This window comes from Pelecanus crispus, chromosome 15 (assembly GCF_030463565.1).
Source record: "Pelecanus crispus isolate bPelCri1 chromosome 15, bPelCri1.pri, whole genome shotgun sequence".
Classification (NCBI taxonomy): domain Eukaryota; kingdom Metazoa; phylum Chordata; class Aves; order Pelecaniformes; family Pelecanidae; genus Pelecanus; species Pelecanus crispus.
The window spans coordinates 9,846,178-9,873,906 of NC_134657.1; the positions used below are offsets into that span (position 1 = coordinate 9,846,178).

Consider the following 27,729-nt stretch of genomic DNA (forward strand, 5'->3'; position numbering starts at 1 on the left):
TTAAAGGCGGCTTGAGAAAAACCGAAGTCACCACCTCTGCATATAACATACATATATATGATGCCTTGCTTCGCACGCATCAAAGTGAGCAGAGCAGGGCTCTGAAAGGCAGAGAAGTTACCTGGAGCTGACGACCCGCACGGCTCCCGCACAGCAGCCTGGCAGTGGCCGCGGCAGCACCGGCGGTGTGCCGCACCCCGCGGCCGCTCGAGCCCGCTGCCTGCCTTCGTGGTGGCACGCAGGTGGCGGGGTGAGTTACTGTGTGCCTGCCGAAAGCAAAAACTAATAAATTCATCTCAGGTGAATTAAACTGTTTCATTTAGATTTTGACCTTTTAAAAGAAAATGAATAATGCATTTCAAAATAAAAACTCATTTCAGACGAGAATCAAAACACTTACAGCTGGAAATGCCAGGGCAACGCATTATAACACCGAAGTTTTTTGATTCCTTAGGTGGAAAGACTGCTCCCCTAAATCTCCCGCCCCGCAGGCAGCTGCCCTGGACCACTGCGTTTTCTCTGCCCTCCTTCTCCTCCAGCCCCACCAGGCTCCTCAGGGAATTCGCAGGAGTTTTTACGGAGCTGAGGGAGCGGTGGTTTATCCCCAGTGTTGCTATTGCAAGGTGCGGCATCGCCCCGCCGCTCAGCCCGGGCTCCGGCAGCACTGCCAGCCGTGCCCGGCACCCAGAGCAGAGACCGTACACCAATAAATTCATCGTGTAACCGTCCTTCCATGTGTTGTTGGTTAATTGATAATGAAATTACATTCTGGGATACAATTGCCCTGCGGAGCGCCGGGCCGTGCAGCAGGCTGGCGCGGCTGGCACCGGGTTTTTGCCGGCCTCGAGGCCGGGTGATGGGCTGGTCGTGCCCGAGCAGCCCTGGTGCTGTGAGTGCTCTGCAAAGGGGCTCATTCGGGGGCTCCCCATCGCTCTGGGCACCGCGCCTTCAGCAATTAGGCGCTGCGAAAGTTAATTGGCTTCAGTAACAGCCGGAGAGCCAGCTCTGCCTCTCCCGGCTGCGATCGCTCCCCGCCGCGGGAAGAGAAGGCGTCCCGCCGCTCGGCCAGCGCCAGCCGGGAGGCGACGCTGTCGGGGTTCAGCCCCAGCCCCAGCTCAGCCCCACGCAGCCATCGCTCACTGCCCCTGCCCCGGTGGGATGGGGGAGAGAATTGGAGGAGTAAGAGTGAGAAACACTCCTGGGCTGAGATAAGAACAGTTTAATAATTGAAATAAAGTAAAATAGTAATGATAATAATATAATAATGATAATAACAATAATAATATCCAAAGCAAGTGATGCCCAATGCAATTGCTCCCCACCCGCCGACCGATGCCCAGCCAGTTCCCAGCAGCGATCGCTGCTCCCTGGCCAACCCCCCCAGTTTCCATACTGCCCATGACGCCGTATGGTATGGAATGGCCCTTGGGGCAGTTGGGGTCAGCTCTCCTGGCTGTGCCCCCTCCCAGCTTCTTGTGCCCCTGGCAGAGCATGGGAAGCTGAAAAGTCCTTGCCTGGCATAAGCAGCACTGAGCAACAACTAAACCATCAGTGTGTTATCAGCATTCTTCTCCTACTAAATCCAAACCACAGCACTGTGCCTGCTGCTAGGAAGAAAATTAACTCTATCCCAGCCAAAGCCAGGACAGACGCGTGGCTCCATCAGCGGGACATCACGTCTGCCGTACGGCAGTGCCGTGCCACGCTGGCGGGGGCTGATGCCGCGGGCGCCTTCCTGGCCCCCTCCCGCCGCTCAGGGCCACGCAGCCGCCCTCCACCGCGGCCCGGCCTCATCGGCAGGCTGCGGAAGCGCTGGCTTGATGCTGCAGTGCCGCTTTCAAACGAGTCTATTAGCTTTCCATTTGGCAGAGGCTCTAAATACTCGTTTCAGCTAATAAAGATAACCGGTAATGTCGCATTACAAGGCTGGCAAGCTCCCAGCAAATATTACGGCGAGCCTTTGCTTAATTAGGGGTTTCTCAGGCAGTCGCACTTTCGTCCTCATAACGGGCAAAATAAGGCAGGTTTAAAAGTTTGGGCTCGAGGAGTGGGCTGCTGAAGCCCGGGCATCTCGGGAGCCCATTTCCCAGCCTAAAAGGGCATTTTGCTGGTGCAGGAGCTTTTGCACCAAACTCCCTTTTTTCTTCTTCTTCTCCTAATTTATTTTCTCATTTCTCCTTGCTCCTTTTTAGTGGCCCCTCCCTGCCTCAGGCATGGGTAGGGCTGGGCCGGGCATACGGCCGGGAGCTGCGGGCAGATTTAGCTGCTCTCACTCCTCTGCTGCTGTTCTTGCAATGCCTCCAGCCTGCCCCTCGCCTCTGCAACCCTGGAGCAGCCGGCAGTGCCGATGGCCGGGGACCCGGCGGTGCCGGCACCGGTGAGCCGGCGCAGCTCCTGCGGGAAGGCAGCGCGGGCAGCCGTGCACATGCGTCAGGCAGGGCTTTCTGCCTGCTCCTGCCTCCCCCGCGCCCCGCCGTGTTGGTTCCAAACACGGCCCCAGAAATGTTTGTTCTGAGGATCAGTAAAGTTCAGCTGCTGCGGCAGCGTGATGACTGCGACTCGTATCTGGGTAAGCAAATGAATTCTGATGGGTTTTCCATCCGCCTGGCTCAGGACTGGAAATGCCAGCTCATGGTGAGCAGCCCACGGAGGCAGCGGGAGCAGGAGCCGTCCTGGCACAGGGAAAGGCAGCCCCTCACCGGGTCGCTCCGAGGATCTGCGTCCCCCGTGGGCTGCGCTGCCTCGGGAACCCAGCCGGCTCCACCGGCATCGGCGCCCATCAGCCGCCCCAGCACCACCGCTCGCAGGAGCCCGCGGAGGCGAGAGCAGATTGCAGAGACCTGAGGCTGCCTGGGGCAGAGCGTCGGCGAGGTGAAGGCAGCGATGCTCGGGTCCCCGAAGGGTCCTGCCTGCTCTGAGAGGGCAGAGCGGTCCCGAGAATTATCAGAAGCACGGAAAGCGCTTCCCAGTCTTTTCTTCCCTGGGCGCTTCGGTGATGAGACGTGAGCTGAGATTTTTAGGGTGAATTAATTATATAATTACTGGAATCCAATTTCCTTCCTGACATGAATGAAATAGGAAGAGAACAACAAGTTGCATGCTAGGCACGCGGCGCTACAAGTTTATTGTCATTAGCGGGAATGACTTCATTAACAAGCGAGAACCCAAGAAGCGGCTCCAGCCCAGCCCCTGCCTGGCGGAGCGGGCGGCAGACGCTGCTCCTGCGCTTGCCCCGCGCTCCAGCAGCTGCAGCGTTTCCAAGGGCCGCGGTTTTAACACCAGGTAGTGCCGTGCACGGCCACAGCCCCTTCTCTGCCGGGCTCTGGAGCGCTCACGTCGCACCTCGGAGGAGGCTCTTTGCTCTCCGGCAGGATGGGGACTCGCCCCCCCCCCAAGCCCCCTGCCCATGGGGTTGCCCCTCTGCGGCCCCCACCACCAAACCCGCTCGGATCGACCGCCGGGCTTTGCTCACGTTCAAAGAAAGGAAATTGTTTAATTAAAGCTAATGTAGTGAAAACAAACTAACAGGCGGCAGCAGGGCATGTTAAAGCCCTACAAAGATTTATGGGACTCTGTGCCGTAGGAAAGGAATTCTGGGCCGGAGAAGGCAGCGCGGCTCTCGCCTGCTCTGCCTCCCTGGAAATGCAGGGGAGAGGGGAATTCCCCATTTCCCGCGCTCCCCTTAAACTCTGCACTAAATATGGGTGCATGTGTAAATAATCCAGCCACCTCATTACGCCTTCATCATCCGCAACAAAGCCATTGGCATTAATCTAGGCCGGCCGGGAGACGGCTCAGACCTGCTTCATCACGGCGGGGACGCGGGGCTCTGCGGGGTGTTTTCCCCACGTACCCTTATGCCACTAAAAGGCGACAAACTCTCGCTCTGATTTCTCAAACCGGCGCTGTCGGAGGCTTTATTTACCAGCCCTTCCTCTTGGCCGCGGGCAGCGCTGCCAAGGAGGAGCGGCCGTGGGGGTCCAGGTGCCTCCTGAAGGAGCCGGGACATGAGACGCCTCCAGCTCCCTCAGGAAAGTCGTCTTCAACTTTCCGACGGCCTCACTGGTTTTGTGGATTTCAGATCGAATCCAGGCTACGGCCCTGGTGCCCGCTGGGCTGCTCGCGCACATCTTGCGTGCGTGGGCGAGGAGAGCCGTGCGCTGCGGCAGCCGGTGGCATTTAATGGCAGCTCAGCTCGAGTCCCTGCATCGGCGTCCCCTGCCCGCCGGCACATCATGTACCCCGGAGCCGCCTCTGCCACGGGCAAGGGTACAGCACCAGCTCATTCATAAGCCTCAAGAAATATCGTTGTATGAAAACGTAATGAAAATTATTCAGCTAATCTACTTTAATAACCCAACTTAGGGGCCTCTCTGTGCTGCAGACAGTGTAATAATTTTTAAAATATTAGCTGTCATTTCCGATCAGTCCTAGGGAGGCAGAGGAACTCGGCACACGACTCCATCGAGGCTACTAATTCATGAGCCTCCGACCCCATCAAGAGAAGCGACGGGCGCTTGCGGGCGCACCAGTCTCCTGGGGGCGGTGGGCTTCCCACCGGGGCTCTGCCCATGGCCCGGCCGCAGCAGCAGAGGGGCAGGGCAAGGGGCAGGGACCCCCAGCCACCCCCACGGGATTCCCCCCCCATTTGCCTGCCGCCACTGCCTTTTTTCTCTCACCTCGCTGCGTTTTTCCCCCTCCATGCAGTGAACCCAAGGCATCACGGCGTGGGTGAGCAGCCACAGATGTGCCACGAACCAGTGAGGAACGGGGGAGCCTTTCGGTACCCAGCCAAGATTACAACGCGCTGGGACGGGGCCGTCACCCCTCAGCGCCCGAGGTGTCAGCCCACACCTTATTTTCCCGTCATTCCCCTCCGCGGTCCCTGCCCCGACCCCCGGGATGCTCCAGGGAATTGGGGGTGACGCAGGGGACCCCCAGCACTCCCCACCGTGGGACTGAGGGCACCGCGGCAGTGGGCACGGCGAGCCCAGCACTCGCCTCTGCAGGACGGGGACGCTGAGGGTTTCCACCTCCCACGGAAGAAAATGCCACCACACTCGGCCGGTTCTTCAAAGCAACTTTAATTGATCTAGGATGAGTAAAAAGTATCAAAAATCCCAGAAAACTGCTTCAGCATGTGCAAAACTCGCCGTAGAATATAAAATACTTTAAAAATATTCCGCAGAATCAGATCTGCAAACTCTTTAAGTTAAAAAAAGATTCCAAGGTGCCTAAAATATATTAATGCTTAACAAAAATAAAGACATCCTGCGGTCGCGACACGCAGTAGCGAATACAGTCGCTCTCGGAGCCGTGTGGCACCACCGGTGCTCACGGCAATGCCCAGGGATCCCGGCGGACAGCAAGACCTGCCGGCTTGGTGAGGCATCCACGAGGCGACCGGGCTCACAACCCCCCGGAGAGACACGGGCATCCCGAGGCAGCACTGCCGGGGCAGCCGCGGTGGCCGGTGCAGGGACCAGCCACTTCGCCACGGCGGGCGGGCAGCCTCACCGGTAGAGGACCTTCACACAGAAGGTTTCCTCGTTCTTGTCCTCGTGGTCGTTGATGTGAATGAGGATCTCCTCCTCACCCGCGCCCTGGCTCGGGGCGAAGCGCAAGCCGATGGTGTACACCTCCCCGCCGGCAACCTGCAGGAGAACAGGCGGGAGGAGAAGCGGTGGGACCCAGCGCAGACCCCTCGATGTGCCCACCCTTCCCAGGCTAGCACGGCCCTCCCACAGCAGCCCTGCATCCGCCGAGCATCGCGCCCTGCATCCGCCGAGCATGGCGCGGTCCAGCCGGACGAGGGCCGGGGTCCGGCAAGGGGTACGGGGGGCAGGAGGACGTACCTCGAAGGAGTCCTCCTTGAACTGCAGGAGGTCGGGCCGGTTGGTGCACAAGAAGTAGAGCCTGGGCGAGGGGTAGGGGTTGGTGTAGGTGATGCGCTTGTTGCAGCCTCTCCCGCCTCCCGCGGGGAGCGAGATCTCGAACGCCTGCGGGTCGAGCAGAAGCCGTGGCAGAGGCGGCCCAGACCGCGGAGGGGGCAGAGGGAACAACGGGCGCTCCCCCAAACTGACTGGGGAGAACTGCCTCCTGCACCGACGCCCCGTGGAGTGCGTTTCAGGGGCACTTCGCCTTACGCCCCCTCCTCTCTCCTTCTACACCTTACATTTGATCTCCACCAGAGGTACAAAGAAACCGCCTTTGAGCGAAAGCATCCTCCTCACGCCGCCGCTGGCACCGGCGCGTCCGCAGAGGTAATTATGAGCCCGAACGACAAATGGCTGGGGGAGCAGCTGGGACCGGCCAGCTCATTCTCCAGCTAATTAACGGGTGTCCGCGGGGAGAGCCATGGCACTCGCTCAGAAAACGCCCTGTGGCACGGGGAGGCAGGCTGGCACTTGGCAGGACACTAGGGCATCAGCTTAAACGCCGAGCCGAACTTCCCCCGGTACCAAGGGCTTTGGGAAAACGTTTTTAAAAGGAACACATTAGCCGGGAAATCTAATTTCCTGTCTTTGAGGCAGGGCCTCCGCCAGCACGGTGCTAATAGGAAGCAGCATGCTGGAGCTTTAATTTCACAACCGGGGATACTTCAGAGTTGGCACTCCTCAGCACAGGACTGCCTTCAAAACAGCCCGAAAGACCCGTTACCGTGCTCTTCAGTGAGACGAGTCGAGCACCCGAGGGCTAACCGTGTGCTCAGGCTGGCAAGCGCCAAAAAAAAAACCATAGATGTAAAGAGAGGAAGAAGCAGGAGACAGCCCCGGGTTATTGGCTGGACCGCGACCACCGGTCCAGCACCCTCACCGCGTTTTTCCGGCGCGAGAGCGGCCGTACCTTGGAGATGAGGGGCTGCCGGCAGGAGAGGCAGAGCAGCCAGGAGGAGACCAGTTGGTGGGAATCCACGTCCACTAGGTTGAGGTAGATGAACCTGCTACCGGCCCGCCGAGCCCTCACGCCGATGTACAGGTCCTGGATGCCGTTGGCCGGGAGAAGGAAGGCGCCGTGCGGATCCACCTGCGGAAAACAACAGCGGGAGCTGCAGCCACTTGCGGCAGCCTACCGCACCTCCGCGACGTCCAGCTTGGAGCATAAACCAGACCCGATCGCCCTTCAAAACCTGCGCCCCTGCTCCACCGCTATGGAATCCACCTACGTGAATACTCCGGGACTGGCTTCGTGTCGGGAAGGACAAACGCTGCTCGGGGAGAGCCCGCTCCTCCCCAGCCCAAGGCCTCCCTCCCCTCGCAGGCTTCGCCTGCAGAGACTTTTTCTTTTGTTTACGGGACAGCGATGGAGTTTTTCTGCCGTTTATTATTCACATTCGTTATTACGGCCGAACGAAATCTAAAGAAATCGTTAGTCTTCAGATGGTCTCATTAACGCAGATAATTTGCCCTCCGGGGTTTCCTGCCGATGATCCTACACATGACAGCTCTAATCAAAAGATAATTATCGCAAACACTTTATGGCTGTAAATTGTTCATAATTCCAAGTGGGCTGCCTTTCCCTTTCCAGAGGGGACTTCACGGGGCTGGTCCAGGCCAGCGCCCAGCTCGCTGCGAAGGACGGAGCACCCCAAGCTGGCCCAGGGGGTTACCTCCAGCTCCTGGGGGTGGGAGGTGAAGGCCCGCACCCTCCGCGGGGCCGGGGTGCCCCGCAGCAGCAGGGAGAGGCGGGCGAGCTGCCCGGCCGTGCAGCTGACGTCCAGGCGCTGCAGCGAGTGCAGGTAGAACTGCCAGATCTGGACGGGCGCCGCCAGCCAGGCGTCCCTGCAGCAAAGACAGACGGACGGGGCTCGCCGACGGCACCGCGGGCTCAGGGCAAGCGGCCGAAAGCCCAGCGCGGAGCCCAAAGCGGGAGCCTGAGCTCCGGGAAAGCTTCCTCTAAGGACCTCAATCTCAGTCTCCCCCATTCCTAAGCTCACGTAACAGCATCGTCCGACGCAGAGACAGCCCGGCCGGCTCAGCAGGCATTAGCTCGCACACCGGAGATGCTCTGGCCAGGGATTGTTTAGAGGAAAAGAGAACGACGCATGGCCCTAAGCTGCAAATGTTTTGGGAAGCCTCCTGCCCGGCTTTCAGCTGCTCAGCGAAGCCGGCCGGGCTCGGGAAGCCATGAGCAAGGAAGGGACGGCGCGAGCTCCCCGCCTGCCCTGCCACACGCCCAGGGTTAGCGTATCTCACTTTTGGGGTCCTGCTACTTACATATAGATGGCAACAAAGAACTTCTTGATCTGTGGGCTCGGTCCTCCGGCTACTTTTAAGAAGATGTCCTGCGGCTCCCCAGGCCCCTGCACGCAGAAATCAGAGCGTCGTTCCAACAGTTAACCTCGAGATCAAACCAGCTAATGAGGACTCCAGGGTTTCCTTCCCATTAACGGAAAAACCCGCCACCAGCCCACTTACGAAAGCAGATGCTTTCAGCATCTAGTTAAACTATGTTATTAAGTTATTATACAGCTTGGCTGAGCTCTTCCAGTATTTTTAATTACAAAAGAGGATACAAATGACTATCGCATTCCAGGTCTGCATCTGTAATCAAATTTTGGCAAATTTTCCCCAAGTTTTCTAACAAGCCGTAATCCAATTACCATACTAACGCGTTTCTGCAACGGCAATTAGCAACTACCCTTCGTCGCCATCTGCACGTACGCACGCAAGTTCGTTTTTCCTTTCTACCTCCCCCAGCCGCAAAGCGAGCCCAGGAAACCTTTGCTGGGCATCGCAAAGCGAGGGCCGCGCCTGGGGTGGGACGGCTGGCCCAAAGAGCCTGGCACGGCCGTCCCCACCGCCCCGGCATCGCCCAGCGGAGAGATGCTCTGCCGTGCATTCAGAGGACGCGCCGTCCCCCCGCCGCACGCCTCCAGCGGCTGCCCCGAGCAGCGGGGAAGGTCTATCTCACGCCCGAGAAAAGGCTGCTTTTCCCCAGCGTTTTAATCATCTGGTATTTGCTCAAAAGAACAAGCAAAAACAGGCTGCTGCATGGTGCGATAAGGTGCAGCACTCTGCTTCAACAGCAAAAACAACGCAGCTCCTTTTAATTGGGAATAAAGGGCAATTCCGGCTTCATCCCTGCCGGTGTTTCGCTACCATGGGCTGACAAACAGGGACGCTCCGTGGGCACAAAGCATTACTCTGCTGACAAAAACGACCCACAGCAGAAGGACACAAAGGACAGACCGATGCCAGCGCGTAACTGGTACCATATTTTTGGTTTCGCAAATGACGTCAGGGTCGCTGCAGCGAACAAACATCTCGGGCTCCCCACCTGGCATCCCCACGGGCGCGCCTGCGGAGGAGAGACCGCGGTGAAACCGTGTTCAGCATTTTCTCTGTGCTTGCCACCCTGCACCCCACGCAGCCGCAGACCACAATCCCTTATGCTGGGCTACCAGCAAACTGCACAGGCATACTGGTGCAGGGAATTAAATACAAAATGAACACAGGCAAGCGGATGAAGAGCAAGCAGGGAGCCCCAGGCTGTGAAAGGGCAAGGAAGCAGAGACGAGCTTTCCAGATGCCACCCGCACCTCCAGGAAGATGAACCACGGATGCTGACTAACGAGGAAGAGCCCGAGCCCCGGCTGGGCACACCGCAGGCTCACCGGGGAGGGTGTGCCAGGGGGGCAGCCGAATGGTCTTCTTTAGGAAGGTGAGCTCCGGGTGGTAGAAGCGGAAGGTCTGGTCCACCACGTGGGGCTGCGGCTCCACCTTCACCCGCAGGAGCGCGATGGGCTTCCCCCCGCTCACCTGGAAGGAGACCTGGCCCGAGGGGCCGGCGGGAGAGGGACGGAGTTTTGCAAGAGCGATGCTTGTCCTCCCGCGCAGCCCCTTGAGCGGCATTCTCGCCCGGCTCCCTCACCTGGATGTGCTTTGTCCGCCCGGCCCCGCTCTTCCCCAGGGAGCGGGTGGCCGCGTCGGCACCGGCGCCCAGCCCTGCTGGCCCCTGCGGGGTGCAAGAGCAGGTTGCCTCGGGATGCAGCACCGCTACGGTGGTGAGTGCTCCCCGTGGCATTAACACCCTGCCCGGCGCAGGCAAACGCAGCCAAGGGAAACGCTTCTGACTGAAAACAGCTCAAAACAGGGGCTCGGGCCTACCTGCGCCGCGACGACCGCGGGGTCTGCGGAGAAGGTCTGATATTTGAAGGGGATGTGGACGGTCTCGTTGGGGCGCAGGTAGACCTGAGGCCTGAGGTCGTCACGGAGGTGGAACATCTCCTCCTCCACCGGCGTAACGCTCTCGGTCAGCTCCTTGAAGTGGCGCCACTCCCTTGGGTCCAGCACGACGCTGCGGAGCGAGCGGCAGAGGTGCTGGTGAGGACTGGTCGGAAGCCGGTGCCGCCCTGGCATCTCCCCACGCACACCGAGGAGACCCCGCTTCGTCCCCCACCTGAGCTCAGGATGGTCGACCTCGATGGTCACGGTGTGCTGGACGCCATAGGGGTTCTTCAGGGCGAACTCGAAGAACTCTGCCGTCCCCAGCACGGCGTGCACGGTGTGGGTGGCAGTGATGGCCTGGCTGAGCACCCGGGAGATGCTCTCGCCCTTGATGTGCTCCCGGTAGGCGTCGATGATCTGCAGCTCCCGCACGAGCCAGGCGCGCTGCTCCTGCCAGCCCTGCCGGGAGGGAGCGGACATAAGCCTGGTGCCACCGCGGCATCCCCGGCCCCCGGCACCCCTCTCCTCACCGAGAGCTGGGGTGTCCTCCCGCCACCGGCATCCTCCTGCTGCCGCACCAGCGCCATGCGCCGCAGCTTGCGCCGGCGGGCGGCTGCGGCCTCGCTGGGGGCGGCCGGGGGAACCGGCCTCGCCTCGGGCCGGCGGCTGCACAGCGCGGCCGCCAGCTCACCGTCCACCTCCGCCAGCCTCCGCGCCCGCGACACCCGCCTGCCTGTGGGGACAGCGCGCCGTGGCACCAACGAGGGACCCCCGATTAACACGGCCCCGAGGGCCCCCTGCCACACCGCGGGGCCGGGAAGGGGAGCCAAGAGGGTGCAGCCAGCCTGCGGCTGGGGGCAAAGCACTGGCACCGTGGCAGCGGAGACCCTGCCAACCCGAACCTGTGCAGGGGGAATGGCTGAGCCCCAGCCCGGCAGGACTCACCGCTGGCGGCGTTCAGGGAGAACCAGCTGCCGGCCGGCACGCTGCCAGCGCTGTCTGGCGCAGGCACGACGCGGGAGCGGGACGGCAGCGGGGACGGCAGCTGCCCCGGGGTCTCCTCACACGGGTGGCCTGCCATGAGCAGAGATGGGGGCGAGAGGAAACCATCCATTTTTCATTGTTGTAAAATCTACTGCAAATTTTTATCCTCACTGCAGCTCTTTACAGAAGCAACTACCTGGTTGCTAACAATGCCGCGAGCCCTGCAGCGCCCGCTCCGGAGCCTACTGCCGTTACCACCATACAGCCGTCTGCCCAGAGACAGAGCAGCACCAAAAGCACGGCACCGCCCCAAGCGAGTCACCAACCGAGCCCCTCGCCAGCTCCAGCTTTCATTTCTGCGTTCTCCATCCCCAGGCTGCAGCACTGCCGCCGGTACAGCCACGCATGACCGTGTCTCCCCGCTCCCGCAAAGGTTATTCCAAGCGGAGCCAGACGAGGGTCTAAACCTGCCGGGTGTTTACCCAGCCTACAAATCCCATCCTTCGAGCAGGGGCACCAAGCTTTTTAATACTGTTTTTAAGCAACAGTATTTTGAAATTTAAAAAAAGAGGACAGGGACAAAAGAACAATCGAAGGGTCGGTGTTGTCCTGGTGCAGCGCCTCTGCTTCCTCTCACCCTCTCTTCTTTTGCAGGGTGCAAGTTAAACCTCTCCCTGGGTTGTGAATCTCAGATTCTCCTTCCCAGAAGCTTATCGTCCCTTTGCAGGCAAAGTATGTTTGGAAATGACGATTTAAGATATCTTATAGTGGAGCTAATCTTTCTTCTGAAGATAAGATTTTAAAACCTGGAGTCACTGCACATTTATAGGATGGGGAATTAAATATATAAAATAAAAGCAGCCAGCAGGTTCTGGGAAGAATAACGTTCTTACAAGCATGGTTTTCTGTCGGGTACAGCCCCGTGTGTTTCTCCCGCGGTCCCACTAGCTGCACGGCGCTGACCGCGCACCACCGGCCTCCCAGCCACCTCGCGCCAGCATTTGCAGCCGAGCAGGCGGAAGGGACCACGAGCGCAACCAGGAGCCACGCGCCCCTGCCCGCAGCCCAGCATCACCCGGAGCCGAGCTGCCGGTGCCGGGACGGGTGCTCCGACCCGGCGAGGGGTGCATGCCGTGGGGCACCAGTGCCGGCACCCAAGCCTTTCAGCCGCGTGAGCAGCGGGCTCTCACCGATGTTGGCCAGGCAGAGGTGGAGGCGGCCCCTCACCGCCACGCGGATGCCGAGGGGCCGCAGGGCGCCGTGCCGCAGTGCCTCCCGGCCCATCACCGTCACGTCCGGCTCGTACTCGGTCGTGGCCACCTCCAGCTCGTGGTGGGTCCTGACGGCCGCCCGGCCCTGGCGCAGCAGGGGCTGGGGACAAGGCAAAGGATAACAAGTTACTGGGGAATTTGGTCTGGGGGGTTAAGGGGTCTGGGTAAGGACGTCTTTGGATGTCCTAGGTCTGGGGGGTTTAGCCCTAGAATACAGCAGGAGTTCCAGGGAAGAGGAAGAAAATCAACGTTTTGCCATCACTTTTGAGAAGTTGACAAATCCCGCGATTAGGGGCTTGTCAGGCTGACACCGATCTCGGTTACACAGAGGGGCTGACAGAAACTCAATTACTAAAGACACGAGGGTAATGCAACAGCATCTCAACAAGGGACCAAAGGAAAAGTCAGGCTCTTCCTTAACACTCCTGCATGCTAAGCAGGGGCTCTCCTTCATCATTAGAAGTCCTGAAGGCTTAAGAGGAAAGACCTTCAATTTAACTGATACCTCCAGTTTAATGGCAGCGGACCCAACGAGGAGCAGGGAGTCTCCATCCCAGACATCAATCTGGAGGCTGTGCTCGGCCAGGTACCGCACAAACCAGCGCTGCTCCCCGGGTCGCAGGAAAGCGGGATCCACCATGTACTTCAGCTGCAAGCCCGGCGGTCCTGCGAGACACGTGGCATCGTCATGGAAATGGAGCTTCCGCCAGCACCAGCACGTCGTTGGTCAATTAGTAAGGTCCGAGGTCGCCTGAGATTGGCACCCCCCCACCGAAACACTCGGTCTGTACGGATGCTGCTCTCACATCCATTAACAGCTCCACACGGAGGAGCTTCATCAGCCACAAGTGCGAGGTGTCTCTTGGGACCAGAATTTAGTAAGACACAGAAAGAACCAAAGAAAAGCATTCAGCTTACCAGTGCCGAGGGTCCCGTCCTTGTTCACCCGGACAAGGAGCTGTGCCGGCACGGTCAGCCCGGCTGCCAGCCCCCCGTCCGTGCTGACCAGCTGCAGCCGTGGCGTGGTGACCGGCGGGAAGCGGTAGAACTGGAAGGTGAGGAAGATGGTCCTCGGCCACGTCCCCTCCATGCCGTCCCGGGCATCCCTTGAGGGAGAGAGAAGGGTTTGGGCTAGCTCGTGGCACGATGCTGCCTCCCCATCACGAGCTCCTCGTGTGTTTGGCACGCACTGAGAGGCAGAAGAACAAGAGAGCGGCAGCATCACAAGTATTTGGACTCCTCTGAAGACAGCGGGCATATGGTTTGCCTTGGCTTTCCAAAAAGCTTCATAATTCCAGCTGTCTCCCGCCATATGCTGTGATGGAGGAGCCCAGCAAAGGCAGCATTTTACCTCCGTGCAGCACACTGCCATCCACAGAAAAAACACAAGTGGGGCCTTATCCAGCCAAAGCCGCCTCCACGGGTGCCAACTTTCTCAACTCCATATGCATTTATGGAGAAGCCCTGCATTAACTGGCTTTTACACCACATTGTGGCTAATGGATACAATAAAAAAAAATTGGAACATGATTTATGAGTGCCCAGAAAGGACAAGGGCATCATCATAAAACCCTCCAGGGCTTTGCCTCCACAGCAGGCGCTGGAGGAAGCAACACCTTTGCAAGGACTACTCCCACTCAAGCAGGGCAGCAGGTTGGAGTGGATTTCGGGAAAGGACCCTCTCCCCCAGGAGGCCCCTGGGATCTGCCCACAGAAAGCACCACGAAGAGCTGCCATCCCACCTGCCAAAAGCCAGGAACTGCAGGATTATTTCGTTGCCTTGCAGAGGGTCAGCTTCCTCCAGCCGCAGGCTGAAACTCGCCGGATCTGCCGGCTCTGAGATTTCCACTGGCTCCTGGTTGCGGTCCAGGATCTCCGGGAAGCCGGCGGCGTGCAGGCGCGCCAGGGAGGCACGGGAGAGCAGCGTGTGGGAGCTGACGGAGAAACGGGGGTGAGCCGCGCAGAAGCGGCCGCAGGGGACCCCGGCGGGCCGGGCAATGAGGGCGCAGGAGCCCGGGGAAGGGTGGCCGAGCATCACCTGCCTGCCTGCAGCCCGACGGCAGCGATGGGCACCTGCAGCGGGGCGAAGGGCAGCGCCTGCAGCTGGTCGCCGCTGCAGGGCTCCGTGTCCGGCGAGCCAAGGTCAGCCTCCAGGTGAGTGATCCCCGCCTGCTGCCGAGAGCCGCGGCCGCACCGCGCCGGCGGCTGGCCCCTGCCCCGCGGTGGGGCCGAGAGCTGGGACACGGACAGCTGGCGGGAGAGCGGCGAGCATGAGCGCCCGCAGCCCCGCGCCGGGGAAGCAGCCCCCCGAGGCAACCCACCATGCAGGAGCCCCCGCAGCAGGGCAGGGCAGCAGCCCTCCTTGCTAAGGCAGCTCAGAGGCCGCGTGCTCCAGCATCGCCGCTGCACCGAGAAGCGGCACAGGGCGCAGCTCAGCTGCTCGAGGGTTTGCACCTCTGCTTCCTATTTAGCTGCTGCACTTTCCCTGGCAAGGAGGGATGAGAAAATGCAGCAGGAAGATCAAACCGCTTAATACAGTCTTATGAAGCATTTCATTTCATCAAAAATATTTGTGTGCATTGATCCCTGCATCAAGATATAAAAAAGCATAAAGAGGGATCTCAGTATTCATGGCTCTCCTTAAAACCCCGTAGCTCTGCACGAAGAAACGGTGCGTCACTGTCAGCGCGTACCGGCGACAATAGTACCCAGCAAATCTGGGCTGTCAAAAACCAGAGCTGCCCTTAAAAATACATGTGGGGTGTGAAAAGAGCTCAGGGAATTTTGCCAAGCACGTTATAGGCAGGATCCATTTTGCTGCCCCGGGGGAGGTGGATTTGAGCAGGATGCTCGGTGCCTCTTGGCTGCAGCAGCCAGGAAAAACAGACGGGAGCACGTCCTCAGCGTGTGGGCCGTCCCCCGGGAACGCCGCTGCCCATCACCCATGTCTGCTGGCACGCGCGGCACTTACCCCTGGTCCCCGTGGGGAGGCTTCCATCCGCGGTGGGGCCGGCAAACCTGCAGAGAGGGACGGGAGAGATGCTCTAGCGGAGCCGTGGCCCCCAGACCCCGCTGGGGCGGCTGTGCCCTCCACCAGCGAGCCCCCTCCAACCTCCCCCCTGCCCTTTTACTTTTTGGGGGTGGGACCAGCTTATCGAGGTGCCTTACCACCTCTCAACCACTTATTTAACTTATTTTTCCAATAAGACTGTTGCCTGGGGGGCAGGAAACATAGCGTGTCTCCAGACCCATGTATTATTTTGCCGGGAATTAGGCTACCTCTGCCGTGACAGGCAGCTCCTCCATCCGCAGCCAGTGCCACGGTTCCCTACGGCCACGCGGTGCTGCCTAAGTGGGATGCTTAATGAGACGTGAAAGTTTTAGGATACTTGGGGTTTTCATCGCTCCTCTGTTATTTCTTGTCACTCCCTTCATCTGTTCGTACATTCGTGCCCCGAAACGGTACGAGCTTTTTCGTGTTTATATTTGGCTGCTCGGCTCGCGCGCCGGCACAGCTGAGCCGGCTGTGCCGCTGAGCCGCGGGTCCTTCCGAGCAGAGCAGGGGCACAGATGTTCCATCTCTGCATCCACGTGATGCTGAGACCTTATTTTGCTTTCATCACCGTGTACCTTCCAGCTATTTCACGCTGACTGCTGCACAAAGGAAAGCGCCCTGTCTCCCTTACGTCTAAGATACTGGTTTCTCTGTTAGGAGGGCTTTGGCTGTTGGTAAAGAGATGACGGACAGAGCCATCAGCACCACCGGCAGCTGAGCCAACAGAACAAGTGCTCAGCCTCCCCTGGCCAAAAGGGCCAGACAGCAGCTCGTTTTCCAACAGAGCACTACAAAACGTTAACAAAATACTCTCTTCAGCAGCTCGGGGCACGGGCTGGCTGTCGCACGCAGCTGCTCACCCCGCGGCATGGCTCCGGGTCCACCATTGTGCTTCCTGAGCTCTCCCCGCCAGCCCCCCGGAGCCAGGGAAACGCCACGCAGCTCAGCCCCCACAATCACCCTGCCGGGGCATCCCCCCTTGCCCGGCACCCCGCCCGTGCTCCAGCACGCTCCCCTCAAGCCGGAGCGCGCCAGCCCAGCGCCGGGCTGCAAGCTCACCGTCGGCGCGCGCTCGCATCTCCCTTTACCGCGCTGCAACTCCCCCAACACCCTGGCCGCCGCCAGCCGAAAGGCGTCCAGGAAAACCTTCCAAGCAGCGCCAGGATGGTACCAGCAGCGACGCAGGCACGTCGCAGAGAGCCCAACCCAGCGCACCCCCGACGCCGCCAGACCCCTCATTTCAGCCGTGAAGATCTCTGCTCTAAAGCCCCTTACGCCAGCAAACCCGGCTCCTCACCGGCAGAAAGCCGGGACTTGTGGCGGCAAAGCCATGGTGCCACTGCCATCTCGTGGAAGGCGCAGCAGTGCCGGAGCCGGTGCAGGAGCCGGTGCCCACGCTGCTCACCAGAGGAGCCGGATAAGCTTGTAAAACATATTTGAACACCATTAGGTAGCTGGAGCATCGCACCAAGACCTGCACGGGAACCACAGCAGGCACCGGAGCGACGCTGGAGAGGAAAGGGGAGTTTGTTTTGCACCGAGCACAGAAGCAGGGAGCAGACAGAAACAAGCCAGAGAGGCCTTTCAGGAGCCTGGGGCATCGACTCTACTTCACGCCCAAACCCAAGCCAACAGCAGTTTTCCTTCTGCCTCCAACACACAGCAGACGGGCACTGAAACCCCTGCACGACACACAGATAGACTGATGGACAGATGGATGCATACGTGCACACACGCGTACGCAGCATGGTTTTCCCTGGCTAGGCGCTGGCGCAGCCCGTGTGCACCGACGGAACACGCGCTGCTGTCAGCAGCAGCCCAACAAGATTATTTTTTTTCCCCCCAGCCTATAACTGACATCCCTCCTGTCCTCAGTGTCTGGAAGGATTCAGAGGGACAAGCGGCGGCACTGGCAGGGAGCAAGGCGAGCAACGTGCTGCTGGTGCAGCTGCTGCGCCCCGCCAGCTGTTCTGGGCGTTGAGCACGGGAGCCCGAACACCGTCAGAGTGACCTGAAATGGGAGCGGGCTGGTGCCACGCGGGAAATCCCTGGGGATTTTGCACATGGCTCAGCGCTACTATCACAGGGGAGTTTTGCAAGTTAAAAAGCGAGAGCTGAATTCGACTCGATGGAAACTTGGTTCACCCTGGTAATTCATAAACTAGCTCACTGAAACTCAGCAAACTCATGTTTTTTTTTTTCTCCTGAGCAGACACCAGTGCCACACTCTGTATTTTAAATGTCAGCGATCTGGAAAAGACTCACTCAGCAATGGCGTAGGAGGCTTCTCCAACTCGTCCCTGTCTTTATGTAGGATCTCTGCAGCAGTTACAAGATGTTCCTCCGAATCAGTGGAAACGTGGAATTGGACAGTCCCAGACTCCACGTGCTTCCCCTGAAATTGGAAATGAAACACTTTTAGACAGCGTGCTGCACGCACACTCCCCCGTACCTCGGAGAGACGATTCCCTTGCCCTGCAGCCGGAGAAACGGTGGCGCAATCCGGAGGCAGAGCTGGCAAGGAGTTGTACTTTAATAAGCTGATCAAAAACCTCTGTCCCTGCAGACACAAACACGCACGCCTGCCAACTCCGCCCACTGCCACCCGGTATAAGACTTTACAGAGCGAGTTCTGCAGACACCCACGTGTCCGTCCGTCCATCCATCCTTGCCGGTGGCGGAGGGCAACCCACGCAGCTTAGTGCCACGGCTGTATTTTGGCCACCGCCCTGCAACTCCTTCGCCCCGGCCCTAACCTCCTTTTGCTGAAAACCACTTGGGAGCGAGGTCTTTCTCTTTTCGTACACATCACTCAGAATAAACCGGCTCAGGTCACAGCGGCCTCCAAGAAGCATTGTGATAAATAACTTCTGGCCAACTACGTGACAGCTCGGTCTGCACGTTTGCGGTGACTGAAGTCAAGCAGCACTGGACACCCAGCGCGCTATCTATCAGCGCAGATGCACGCTGGCAGGGGTGGGGGGCCGTCACCCTCCTCTTGCCATGCCTCTTCATTCACTCGCAGATTTGCGGAGAGCTGCTCCACCGCCTGGGCACGTACAAAGGTTTCAGCAAAGAGCCTCTCTGACGGCAAGGCTGCCCCAGCACCAGCCACGTCCCCGTGTATTTGCGGTGCAGCAGCAAGCCCTTACCTGGCGGGAGCTCCTGCTGCTCGGCGGGGTCCGGTAGACCAAGGCTTGGCAGGGGCTGCGGCGGGCACCGCCACGCAGGGGCAGGACCACGTCCCCCTCGCCGGCACCCGGGACGGGGCTCCAGACGGCCCAGCGCACCGAGCGCATGTCGGCCGCCTCGCTGCGGGTGCTGCCAGGCAGGGCCTGGGGGGAAGCAAGGGGAGCACGGTGAGCGCCAGGCACCCACACCTCGCCACCGGGACAGGGGAGCGGGTGCTGCCAGGCAGACGTGGGCTCCGACCTCCCGCCACGCCTTCCCGCGCCCGGCTCCGGCATCGCAGAAACCGCTCCCCTTCAACCCGTTCTGGAGACGTTCCACTTTCCAGCACCTTATTTCTCTTTTTGCACCCATTTCTCCCCACCACCGACTGCACCTTTCTGCTCCTAATCCCTTTGCAGGCTCTGAGGAGCAGCAGGAATGCTTCTCTGATAGAGAGACACACGCCGGTCCCAGGGAGGGGACCTGGGATCGCAAGACCTCTCAGCGAAAGAGCACCGAGCCGGCCTGCGCGGTTCCGAGGTTTGCTTCCCTTCCCTCTGCCAGCAGCGCCGCAGGCAGAACCGGCGCCTTCCTACGTGATTTCACCTCCTTAAGGCTGACCACAAACTCATGGCCACAGCTGCACACAAATACAAATCCCACTTTCTCCCTGTAAACCCCGTACCCGCTTCCCACGCAGGTACTCTGTTTTTCCTTGCACTTACCCCGCTTACCCAGCCCGTCGCTGACATTATTCCCCTTCCTGCAGGCTGCAGTTGCAGTACACCAGGGACCCGCGCTCCAGGTAATCACACCTCATCCCTTCACATTACGCAAGGGACTACACTGCCAGATTACGGATCAGCGCAATATAATGCTGATATAATGCAAGAGCACGACATAATGCTTTCAAAAATAACAGGGTTTTCATCCCTTGCATTTATTTAGCGCACGTAAGCTGAGACAAAGAAGCCAGCACCCAGCTGCAGGGCTGTAACCCCCTCGCTCAAGCAGCTGCATGTGTATACATAAACACGTATATAAAGAGGGATATATGTTTGACCCCCCATCCCTGGCAGACAGGACAGGCAGCACAAAGGCGTCCACTTACCCGGGTGCGTCCGCAGCCTCCCCTTAAACCAAAGGAGAGGCGCAGAAGCAAACCGAGAGGTCTCCACCACGCCGGCAAGCACCCTGGCAGCCTGCTAATTATGGCTGGAGGACAAGGTGATCAGCTCCGCAAGCGGCTTTGGGATTAATCGCTCTGCCCAAGGGCTGTGCTGCAGGAACCGGCTCCAGCACCGCCCCGGCCAGCGCTCCCGGCACCCAGCACAGCCAAATAGATCTGCGCCTGGAGCCCCAGAGCTCCACGGGTCCTTGGGTTTCAGCTTTTTAAAGGAGTCAAAGCCAACACAATTTCCGACAGCAAGGCTCAGCTTCTCCTCCCCCTCAATACAAATCCCTCTGGCCCAGCATGTGCATCCCACTTTAGAAATACCCATTTTCCCCCCAGTTTTGCTCTGGACAGCTCTATCAAGAGGGGATGCTTGCTGCATTTTCAACGAGCATCTTAGCAGGAGGATTACAGCCTCCTCACGAACCCATGGCCATCGATTCAGCCGCACCAGGAGCTAACGGCTCCAACAGCAAAGGGTCTCTGGAGGGGAGGACTGAACGGCTCGCTAAGCTGGGTTTAACCTGCGGAAAGGTTAAACTGAAATACATGTAAACGATCGGTAAGCAGGCGTTAGCAAGCGTGTTCTCTGCAGTCAATACAGAGACTTATCCTGGCTTTAAGCTCCAGAGAACATCAGGCTGAAGCTCCCAGAAAAACCTCAGCATTCAGGAAAAAAATAAAAAAAAAAAAAGCAGGAGGTGTTAACTTCTTTTCAGCATAAATGCTAATTCTAAAGAAAAGCCTTTTTTAAATTAAAAAAAGCTGAGATTTTCCAAATTAGCTTGCCAGAACACTGTGGGACTGCTGCAGGCTACATTTCTCCATATACATATACACGGTGGAGAAATGTAACCACATGTAATTAAAATGATTCAATAAGCCCATTTGCAGGATATTTCGCGCAGCGCTGCAGAAAGCACCCGGACGCTGCGGGGCCGTTCATTACGTAGTGCGGCTGCGCGACAAGGAGCCGCTGCGTCCTGGGGCTGCGGGACGGCGAAACGGTGGCAGAGGACAGAGTTACCCCGCAGCGCTCGCTCCCCCAGCGACAGATCTCCACGCTTTAGCAAGGGACGGAGACGAGGTGCATGCACGCTCAGCCTTACCTTCCCGTCGGCTCTCCCCGAGGTGCAGAAGACGTACTCCAGCTGGAAGCAGACCCCAAACGCCGGGTGAGGGACCATTTCGCTCAGGTGGATGCGGCTCCTCAGGACCAGGGCTTGACCCGCACCCCTGCGCCGCGATGGAGAAGCAGCTGTGGGCAGCGCCCGAGGCAGGAGGGAAGCGGCACTGGTGGTGCCGGCAGGTTTCCCCCTTACCTGGCTCCGGAGCCCGGCACCCCCGGGCAGCTGCCCCGCGCCACCTCTGCCTCCGGCACCAGCACGGCCACCTGCGGCACCTGGACGAAGCGCAGGCCGTTGTGGACACCGACGTGCAGCCGCCGCTCTCGAACCGCCACCTCCTCGCCATCCGGCGCGGCGTTAGCCTGCGACAGACAAGTTTTCCAGCTCAGGCAGCCAGGCTGCACAGGGTGGCTCAGCATCCCTCCCTGTGCCACCCACGGCCACCAAATTCAGGCAAACTCAAAAAACCAGGACCCACCCCCCAGCGGCTGACGGATATTAAAATCTTACGTCTTTATGGCAGAGTTAGTGCAAATCTGGCAAATAAAGAAGGACTTGGCCAGCAGCCGTTACTGCGCACCAAGCGCTGCCATTCCTAAAGAGACATACTACGATGAGCACCGCATCTTACCTTTGCACTTTCCACAGCAGAGCAAGCCCAAATTCTGCTTATTAGCATCTGGGTGTTCAAAACAAACCCAACATGCAGCACCCGTGCGCTAAACCAGCAGTAAAGCAAAAGGCTTGCACAGCAAAAAACTAAAAAACCGGAGACTCCAAGTGAAACAAATACCCGAGCACCATTTATCTGAACCTTTCTGCTCTGCCTGAAAATGAAGCGCTGGCATCACTGCTTGTGCGCTGTGCCTTCCCGTGCCGTAACGGCATCAGCACTACCTTAAGTAAGCGATCGCTGTTCAGTAAGTCCAGCAGTTCTTCCTCAAATTCTTCCAAGGAGGGGTACAGCCAGACGGACAGCCTCTCCAGGTAGCAGGTGACCGGCTTCATCGGCCGGGGTTTCTGCAAGCAGTCACCTGAAAAGACAAGGTCGTGGTCGCGTGTGGGATTCCCGGCTTCCCCAGCACATGCAGGTCTGTACGCCCGGGAGAGACCCAGAAATACCCAACACCTTCGGTGTCAATGGATGCAATCTGTCTACTTAATAAAGCCACTGCGGGGCAAGACGCTGGCTCTCCCCTCTTCCGCTTTTGAGGAGTGGTCTCGGCAGCACCGGGGACTCGGCTGCTTTGGAGACCTCACTCGACTTTAACATTAAGAGTTACAACCCCCAGCATGGTTAGCAGTAGAGTTTTCCAGGCAGCAAGCCGAAGAATAATTCAGCTGCAGAATTGAGAGTACTTTTGACCCTCTGAATCTTCAGATCACATCATTTTAATCGCAGCAGCTCGAACAGCAAGGCTGCTACCCACAGGGAAAGATTAACGAGGGCTGAGCATGCAAGAGCTCGTCCCCCCAAACCTGCCAGACCCCCAGCGATCCTGAGCCCCGCCACCGAGGAGGACGACTTTCAACAAGCTGCGAGGGCTTCTCCTACAACTCTGCTGAACAACTGTAATTAAACCAACCATCACTTATCCCCAGCAGCTTCCCAGGAGCAAAGCAATTAACGGACAGAGAACAGACCAAAGCCGTTTTGACATCTTTCAGGCTGAACTACGAATGCAAGGGCTGCAGCCCCACCAGCCGGCGCAGCAGGAGATGCTCTTGCCAAAGGGCAGCGCCGCAGAGAACCCGTCAGCACTCCCAGAAAGCCCACGCCAGCACCCTGCCTGCCCTGCCCACAGCCTCCCCGGGGACCTGCTGCCTTCAGCAGGAGCAGCGCAGGCAGCAGGGGGAGGGAAGGAGCCCTTACTCGCATCTCCGTGTGCCAGCAGCAAGCCAGGAACGGTCTGCAGCCCAGACATCAGAAGGTTTTCGGGCAGGAGGTGAAATATCGTCTCCAGCGGCTGGTGGGGCATCAGGGCGTACTGCAGGTGGCTCTTCTCCATCACCGTCAGGTATTTGTTCTCTGAAGAAGAGAAAACATCCTGAAATGACCAAAACCAGGGGAGACAGCTTCGCAGCGCTGCTGTTGAAGAAATCATTATCCACGAACGTGCGTGTAGGGAGCAAAGGAAAACCTGGGTTTGCCTGGCCAGGCTTTTCCCAGCTGGCAGTAAGGAATGTCCACTTCGCACTACCAGGGGACGGACCACATATCGCATCGACAGGACGCACACGATACTCATTTGGATAAGAGAGGCCACCAAGGAAGGAGCGAGACGCAATGTCTCACTGCTGCTTACTTTCCACGGGGTCCTGGAAGCGTGGGTGCAGTAAGGCACGCGGTGTCCCGTGGTACAGCTTCAGTCTGAAAGCAAAGAGCACATGCGCAGTGGTCAGTAAATCCGCCCTGAAGCACATCTTCATCTTCCACAATGCTTCTGCTCGACAGTAAGAACCCACCTTCCTGCTCTGTACCCATGGTAAAAACCCTATCCTTTAGGGAAGGACAGGCATCGCTTACAAACCTATCGCTGCTTCCCCAGCAGCGAAGAATTCCAGGTTTCTAAACGCTGGCTTTGTCTGCAGCCCCAGGACCACCCTTTCTCCCCCTAAAGCAGCCGTGCACTTTGCCAGCCCAACTCCAGCACGCCCCATCACGCGGCGGTGCGGGGACCTACACTCTGTCCTCGGCGGCCGGGTCCATCGCCTCCGACCCGCTGCCGAAGAGGGGGATGAGCCCAAAGCCGCAGGAGAGGTGCTGAGAGCCCCCGTCCCCTTTCCCGGCCGAAGCCACCACTTCCACGACGGCGGCGATGCCGGGGTGGTTCAGGGAGGTGTGGAAGTAAACGGTCTGGGACAGGAAAGGAGAGAGAAAGGGTATTTCAGAGCTGGCGGTGGCAGCCGCCTGCAGGGCGATACCCGTGGCATTTGGACAGCCAGCGGTGCAACCAGAACGTCCTTTAAAACTTCCAGACAGGCTTCCACGGCAAATAACCTCCAGCACCGCTCAGACATCTCAACCTCCTTAAATCCCAAACATCATTAACTTCCCCCCCACACCTTTTTTTTTTTTCGTCACTAGCAGCCATTTTCCAGAGTAACTCGCAAGCTGCAGGCCCCGTAAGAGCGGGGCTTCGACGCGCCGCTGACCCACAGCGTTGTAGCAGGCCCCACGCTGGGAAAGCCAAAGGAGCTGGAAAGCTTCCCACCGTGGGGAGGGGAGACGGGGGCAGCCCGGACCCGAGGGCAGTGGGGGACGGGACGCAGGTCACCTCCCCGGGACAGGATTTAAAGCTAGGTTAATCTTTCTATTAAAAACTCATTACCGCGGTGTCCCAGGGAAAACGTTTACTGTAATCACAGGCTGTCAGGAAGGGATAACAGAGAGAGACATTACCACATCAACCCAGGGAAATAAATCGTTATTCTATTATCTTTTATTGCAAAACGTTGAAATAATGACCGCTGGCTGCAGACCGATGCCTCGCCTTGCAAAGACACAGCGCGCCCTTAAAGCAGATCCCTTGTAAAAGCAGGCTTGCTGTTCCCTCCGCGAACGCTCGCAACGCTTTGCGACAGTTCGTTCCTCTCCCCTAAACCCCACGAGGACGATGCAGCGTGGGGGTCACCCTGACCCGCCACACGTGCGGACCCCGTCCCCTGCCCACACGCCTTCCTCCTCCGGCAAGGCCAGCGAGCGCGCCGGCAGCGGACGCAGGCGGCAGCTCGGCACGTGCCCCCGCACGCCGCCAGGTCCCGCGAGGCAGCTCTCTAGCAGCCGGCAGCTTCTCCTGCGCGAGGAGCAGCGCCCTTCCTCCTCCCCTCACCTTTCACAAATCCCTTGCGTCTGGACCTGAACTCTCTGCGGCGCTAAACTGCATAATATCACAAAGTTAAAAGATCCCAGCGCTCAGCTGCGATGGCATCACGCCCGCAGGCTGCCGCTCCTCTGCCCCATCACCTTTGCAAGACCCCGAGCGCTGCGGCTGCACCGTGAGCGTGCAGGGCAGGCTTCAGGGGACGGGCGATGCAATTCAGCGACCGCAGAGAGGCTGCGAGATGCAGTCCCCTAACGCCCCGAAGCGCCTGCCGGCTGCTCCCAACTGCACCCCAAACACCCAGCAAGCCTGCAGACGCAGGGATGGTGCTCGGAAGGGCAGCACCGGCATCTGGCACGGTGGGGGGCAGCACCACGTTTTTTTCGCCGCAGCGTGCTCTGCCACGGTTTTTCCTCTGTCCCTCTTCAAAAGAGCAGGGGTTGGCCAGTGAGTAAAACACTCATGGAGGAAATGCACACATTGACGCCCCTCGGATACCACTACCAATTTAAATAAATGAAGGAGCACGGCTCTAATCAGTGCTACACTTCATCCGCAGCACAGAGCGCCGGAGGAGGTGGAAACAAAAGTTTAACGAGAAAACGCGACATCTCGGCTGTCATCCACACCACGGGGCAGCGCAATCTCCCCAGTAAGGGGGCACCCCGGTTTGCCAGCATCTGCAGCGGACGGAAGCATGGCTTTGGGAGATTTTAGTTCCCAGGTAAGGTGAGAAAAGTGCTGTGCCGGAGGGCGGGCGGCTGCTGCTTCCCTTTCTTCTCGCTTGTGAAGAAACACCGCTCTCTGCCGCCGGCTCTGAACACAGCAGGCGGCACATGGAGGTAATGCAAGACCCCAATTTCCCATTCCAGTAAACCGTGCGTAAAAGCTTAATAATTGGGCAGCGTCTGGGGCGCACCTTGGGCAAAGGTTTGGGAAGCACCGGGAGGGAAAAGGGTTTGCTGCCGCTGTCTGCCTGCGTGCAGGAGAACGAACCACAGCAGACAGACGAGCCAGAGCCTGTGCACGCTTAGGACTCGCTGCTTTAAAGGCTCACGGCTACAGCGTGCTGATCGCGGGCTCCCAGAGACGTCCGAGCTCCGCTTCCACCAGACAGAGTAAACCAGCACCAAAGGAGAGCGGCTCCAGGCTGAACTCGAGCAAAGACGGCTTTTCCCTTTGCACGTGAAAAGCCTCCCACCTTGGACTTAGCCAGCAGCATGCCCAGGTGGCCAAGAAGGCCAACAGCATCCTGGCTTGTGTCAGGAATGGTGTGGCCAGCGGGAGCAGGGAGGTGATTGTGCCCCTGTACTCGGCGCTGGTGAAGCCGCACCTGGAATGCTGTGTCCAGTTTTGGGCCCCTCAGCACAAGAAGGACATTGGGGTGCTGGAGCGTGTCCAGAGAAGGGCAGCGGAGCTGGGGCAGGGTCTGGAGCACAGGGCTGGTGGGGAGCGGCTGAGGGAGCTGGGGGTGTTCAGCCTGGAGAAGAGGAGGCTGAGGGGAGACCTCATTGCTCTCCACAACTACCTGAAAGGAGGTTGTAGTGAGGTGGGTGTTGGTCTCTTCTCCCAAGTAGTTAGCGATAGGACGAGAGGAAATGGGCTCAAGCTGCGCCAGGGGAGGTTTAGGTTGGAAATTAGGAAAAATTTCTTTACGGAAAGGGTGGTCAAGCATTGGAACAGGCTGCCCAGAGAGGTGGTGGAGTCCCCATCCCTGGAAGTGTTCAAAAAACGGGCAGAGGTGGCACTTGGGGACATGGTTCAGTCTGGTCTGCCCTTGATTGGCTTAGAGTAGACTTGGCAGTGTAGGTTAATGGTTGGACTGGATGATCTTAAAGGTCTTTTCCAACCTAAACGATTCTATGATTCTATGACTCGGCTCCCGCAGCTCCAGCCGCCTCCCCGCCGCCTCTCGCTGCCCCATCCCGAGGGGCAGCCGGCATTTTCCCAGACCCAACCGGCACGGCCACTCCCCTGCCCACCGGCAGCCCCCCAGCACCCTACCTCGTTGAAAGCCGCCCTGGCCGGGCGCGGCGGGGTGGCACGGGTGGCTCGCCAGCCGCTCCTCCACGTCCTCCCGAAGAAGTGGTGGTAGGTGGCATCGAAAAGGGAGAGGCGCAGCTGGTACTCGGCTCCCTGCAAGGCACAACAGGACAGGAGGTGCCGGCTCAGCGGCCCCGAACTGCTGAAAACACCCTCCAGTAAGGGAGGACAAATAATTCCTGTTTTCTAACTGATGCCCAAATCAGGCACGCGACAACATACAGCTTCATGCGTGGCTGGAGAGCCGTTCTGAAAGCCAGGGGTCAAACAAGCAAAGCAGAAGTGGGAAAACTGAATATTAGGCACGTAACAGAGGGGTAGTGGCTTTTAAAGTGCTACCCAGAGCTTTTAATTTTAAAATGCCTACCTAAATTAAAAATCAACAAAAATGGAATTAAAAATCAACAAAAATGGAATTAAAAATTAATTAAATGCTAACTCAGATTTGCGGGCAAAAACGCATGGGATTGAGACATGGCTCCGATTTGCATGTCCGGAAGATTTACAGTTAGCTTCCCCCCAAAACAAGCAACCTAATTTCAACCCCCCCTGCACTGTTCTGGGCTCCAGCCCACCAACACGGCAAACCCCGGCGGCACCGCGGAATGGCGGCGGGTGGAAACCAAGGGCTCGGCGTGCCGCCGCTGCCGGGCTCTCGGGCGTGGAGCTGTGTCCAACCCTACCTGGGCGAGGGCAGCCCCTTCCAGGTACTTCAGGACACAGCGGAAAGGCGTGGAGCCCGGCGGGCGAGCCCGGCGCCGCTGGCAGTGCGGAGGGAGGGCGAGGTTCTGCAGAAACGCCCTCTCCCACTCGCCCATCTTGCTCCCGTGAAGGTCGCTGCTCCCAGCGTCGGCTACGGCGAGCGCTCGGCTGGAAAAGAGAGGAGGGAAAGGCACGCTCCGGGACGGCGC

General features: G+C 58.8%; 1 protein-coding gene across 1 annotated transcript; it reads right to left on the reverse strand.

The window, feature by feature from the left end:
* Positions 1-5,513: 5,513 nt before the first annotated feature.
* NPHP4 (nephrocystin 4) lies at positions 5,514-27,636 on the reverse strand. Its single transcript, XM_075721573.1, has 28 exons — positions 27,502-27,636; positions 26,780-26,911; positions 23,636-23,808; positions 23,258-23,322; positions 22,825-22,980; positions 21,849-21,985; positions 21,147-21,313; positions 20,934-21,060; positions 18,632-18,814; positions 17,745-17,874; positions 15,396-15,442; positions 14,463-14,674; positions 14,167-14,358; positions 13,343-13,530; positions 12,930-13,090; positions 12,345-12,524; positions 11,115-11,280; positions 10,700-10,902; positions 10,402-10,628; positions 10,110-10,299; positions 9,874-9,957; positions 9,617-9,773; positions 9,215-9,300; positions 8,217-8,302; positions 7,610-7,781; positions 6,847-7,026; positions 5,856-5,999; positions 5,514-5,654 (listed from the first exon to the last, which is right to left on the reverse strand). Exons 1-28 carry the CDS (start codon positions 27,634-27,636, stop codon positions 5,514-5,516), a joined length of 4,221 nt encoding a protein of 1,406 aa, XP_075577688.1.
* Between the last annotated feature and the right edge of the window lie 93 nt (positions 27,637-27,729).

Coding starts and splice junctions, on each gene's coding strand:
- NPHP4 (XM_075721573.1), bottom strand. CDS start 27,636: ATGGGCGAGTGGGAGAGGGCGTTTCTGCAGAACCTCGCCCTCCCTCCG. Junction 21,986..22,824: donor GCTGGCACACGGAGATGCGA/GTAAGGGCTCCT, acceptor TTGTCTTTTCAG/GTGACTGCTTGCAGAAACCC. Junction 9,958..10,109: donor CCGCGGTCGTCGCGGCGCAG/GTAGGCCCGAGC, acceptor TGCACCCCGCAG/GGGCCAGCAGGGCTGGGCGC.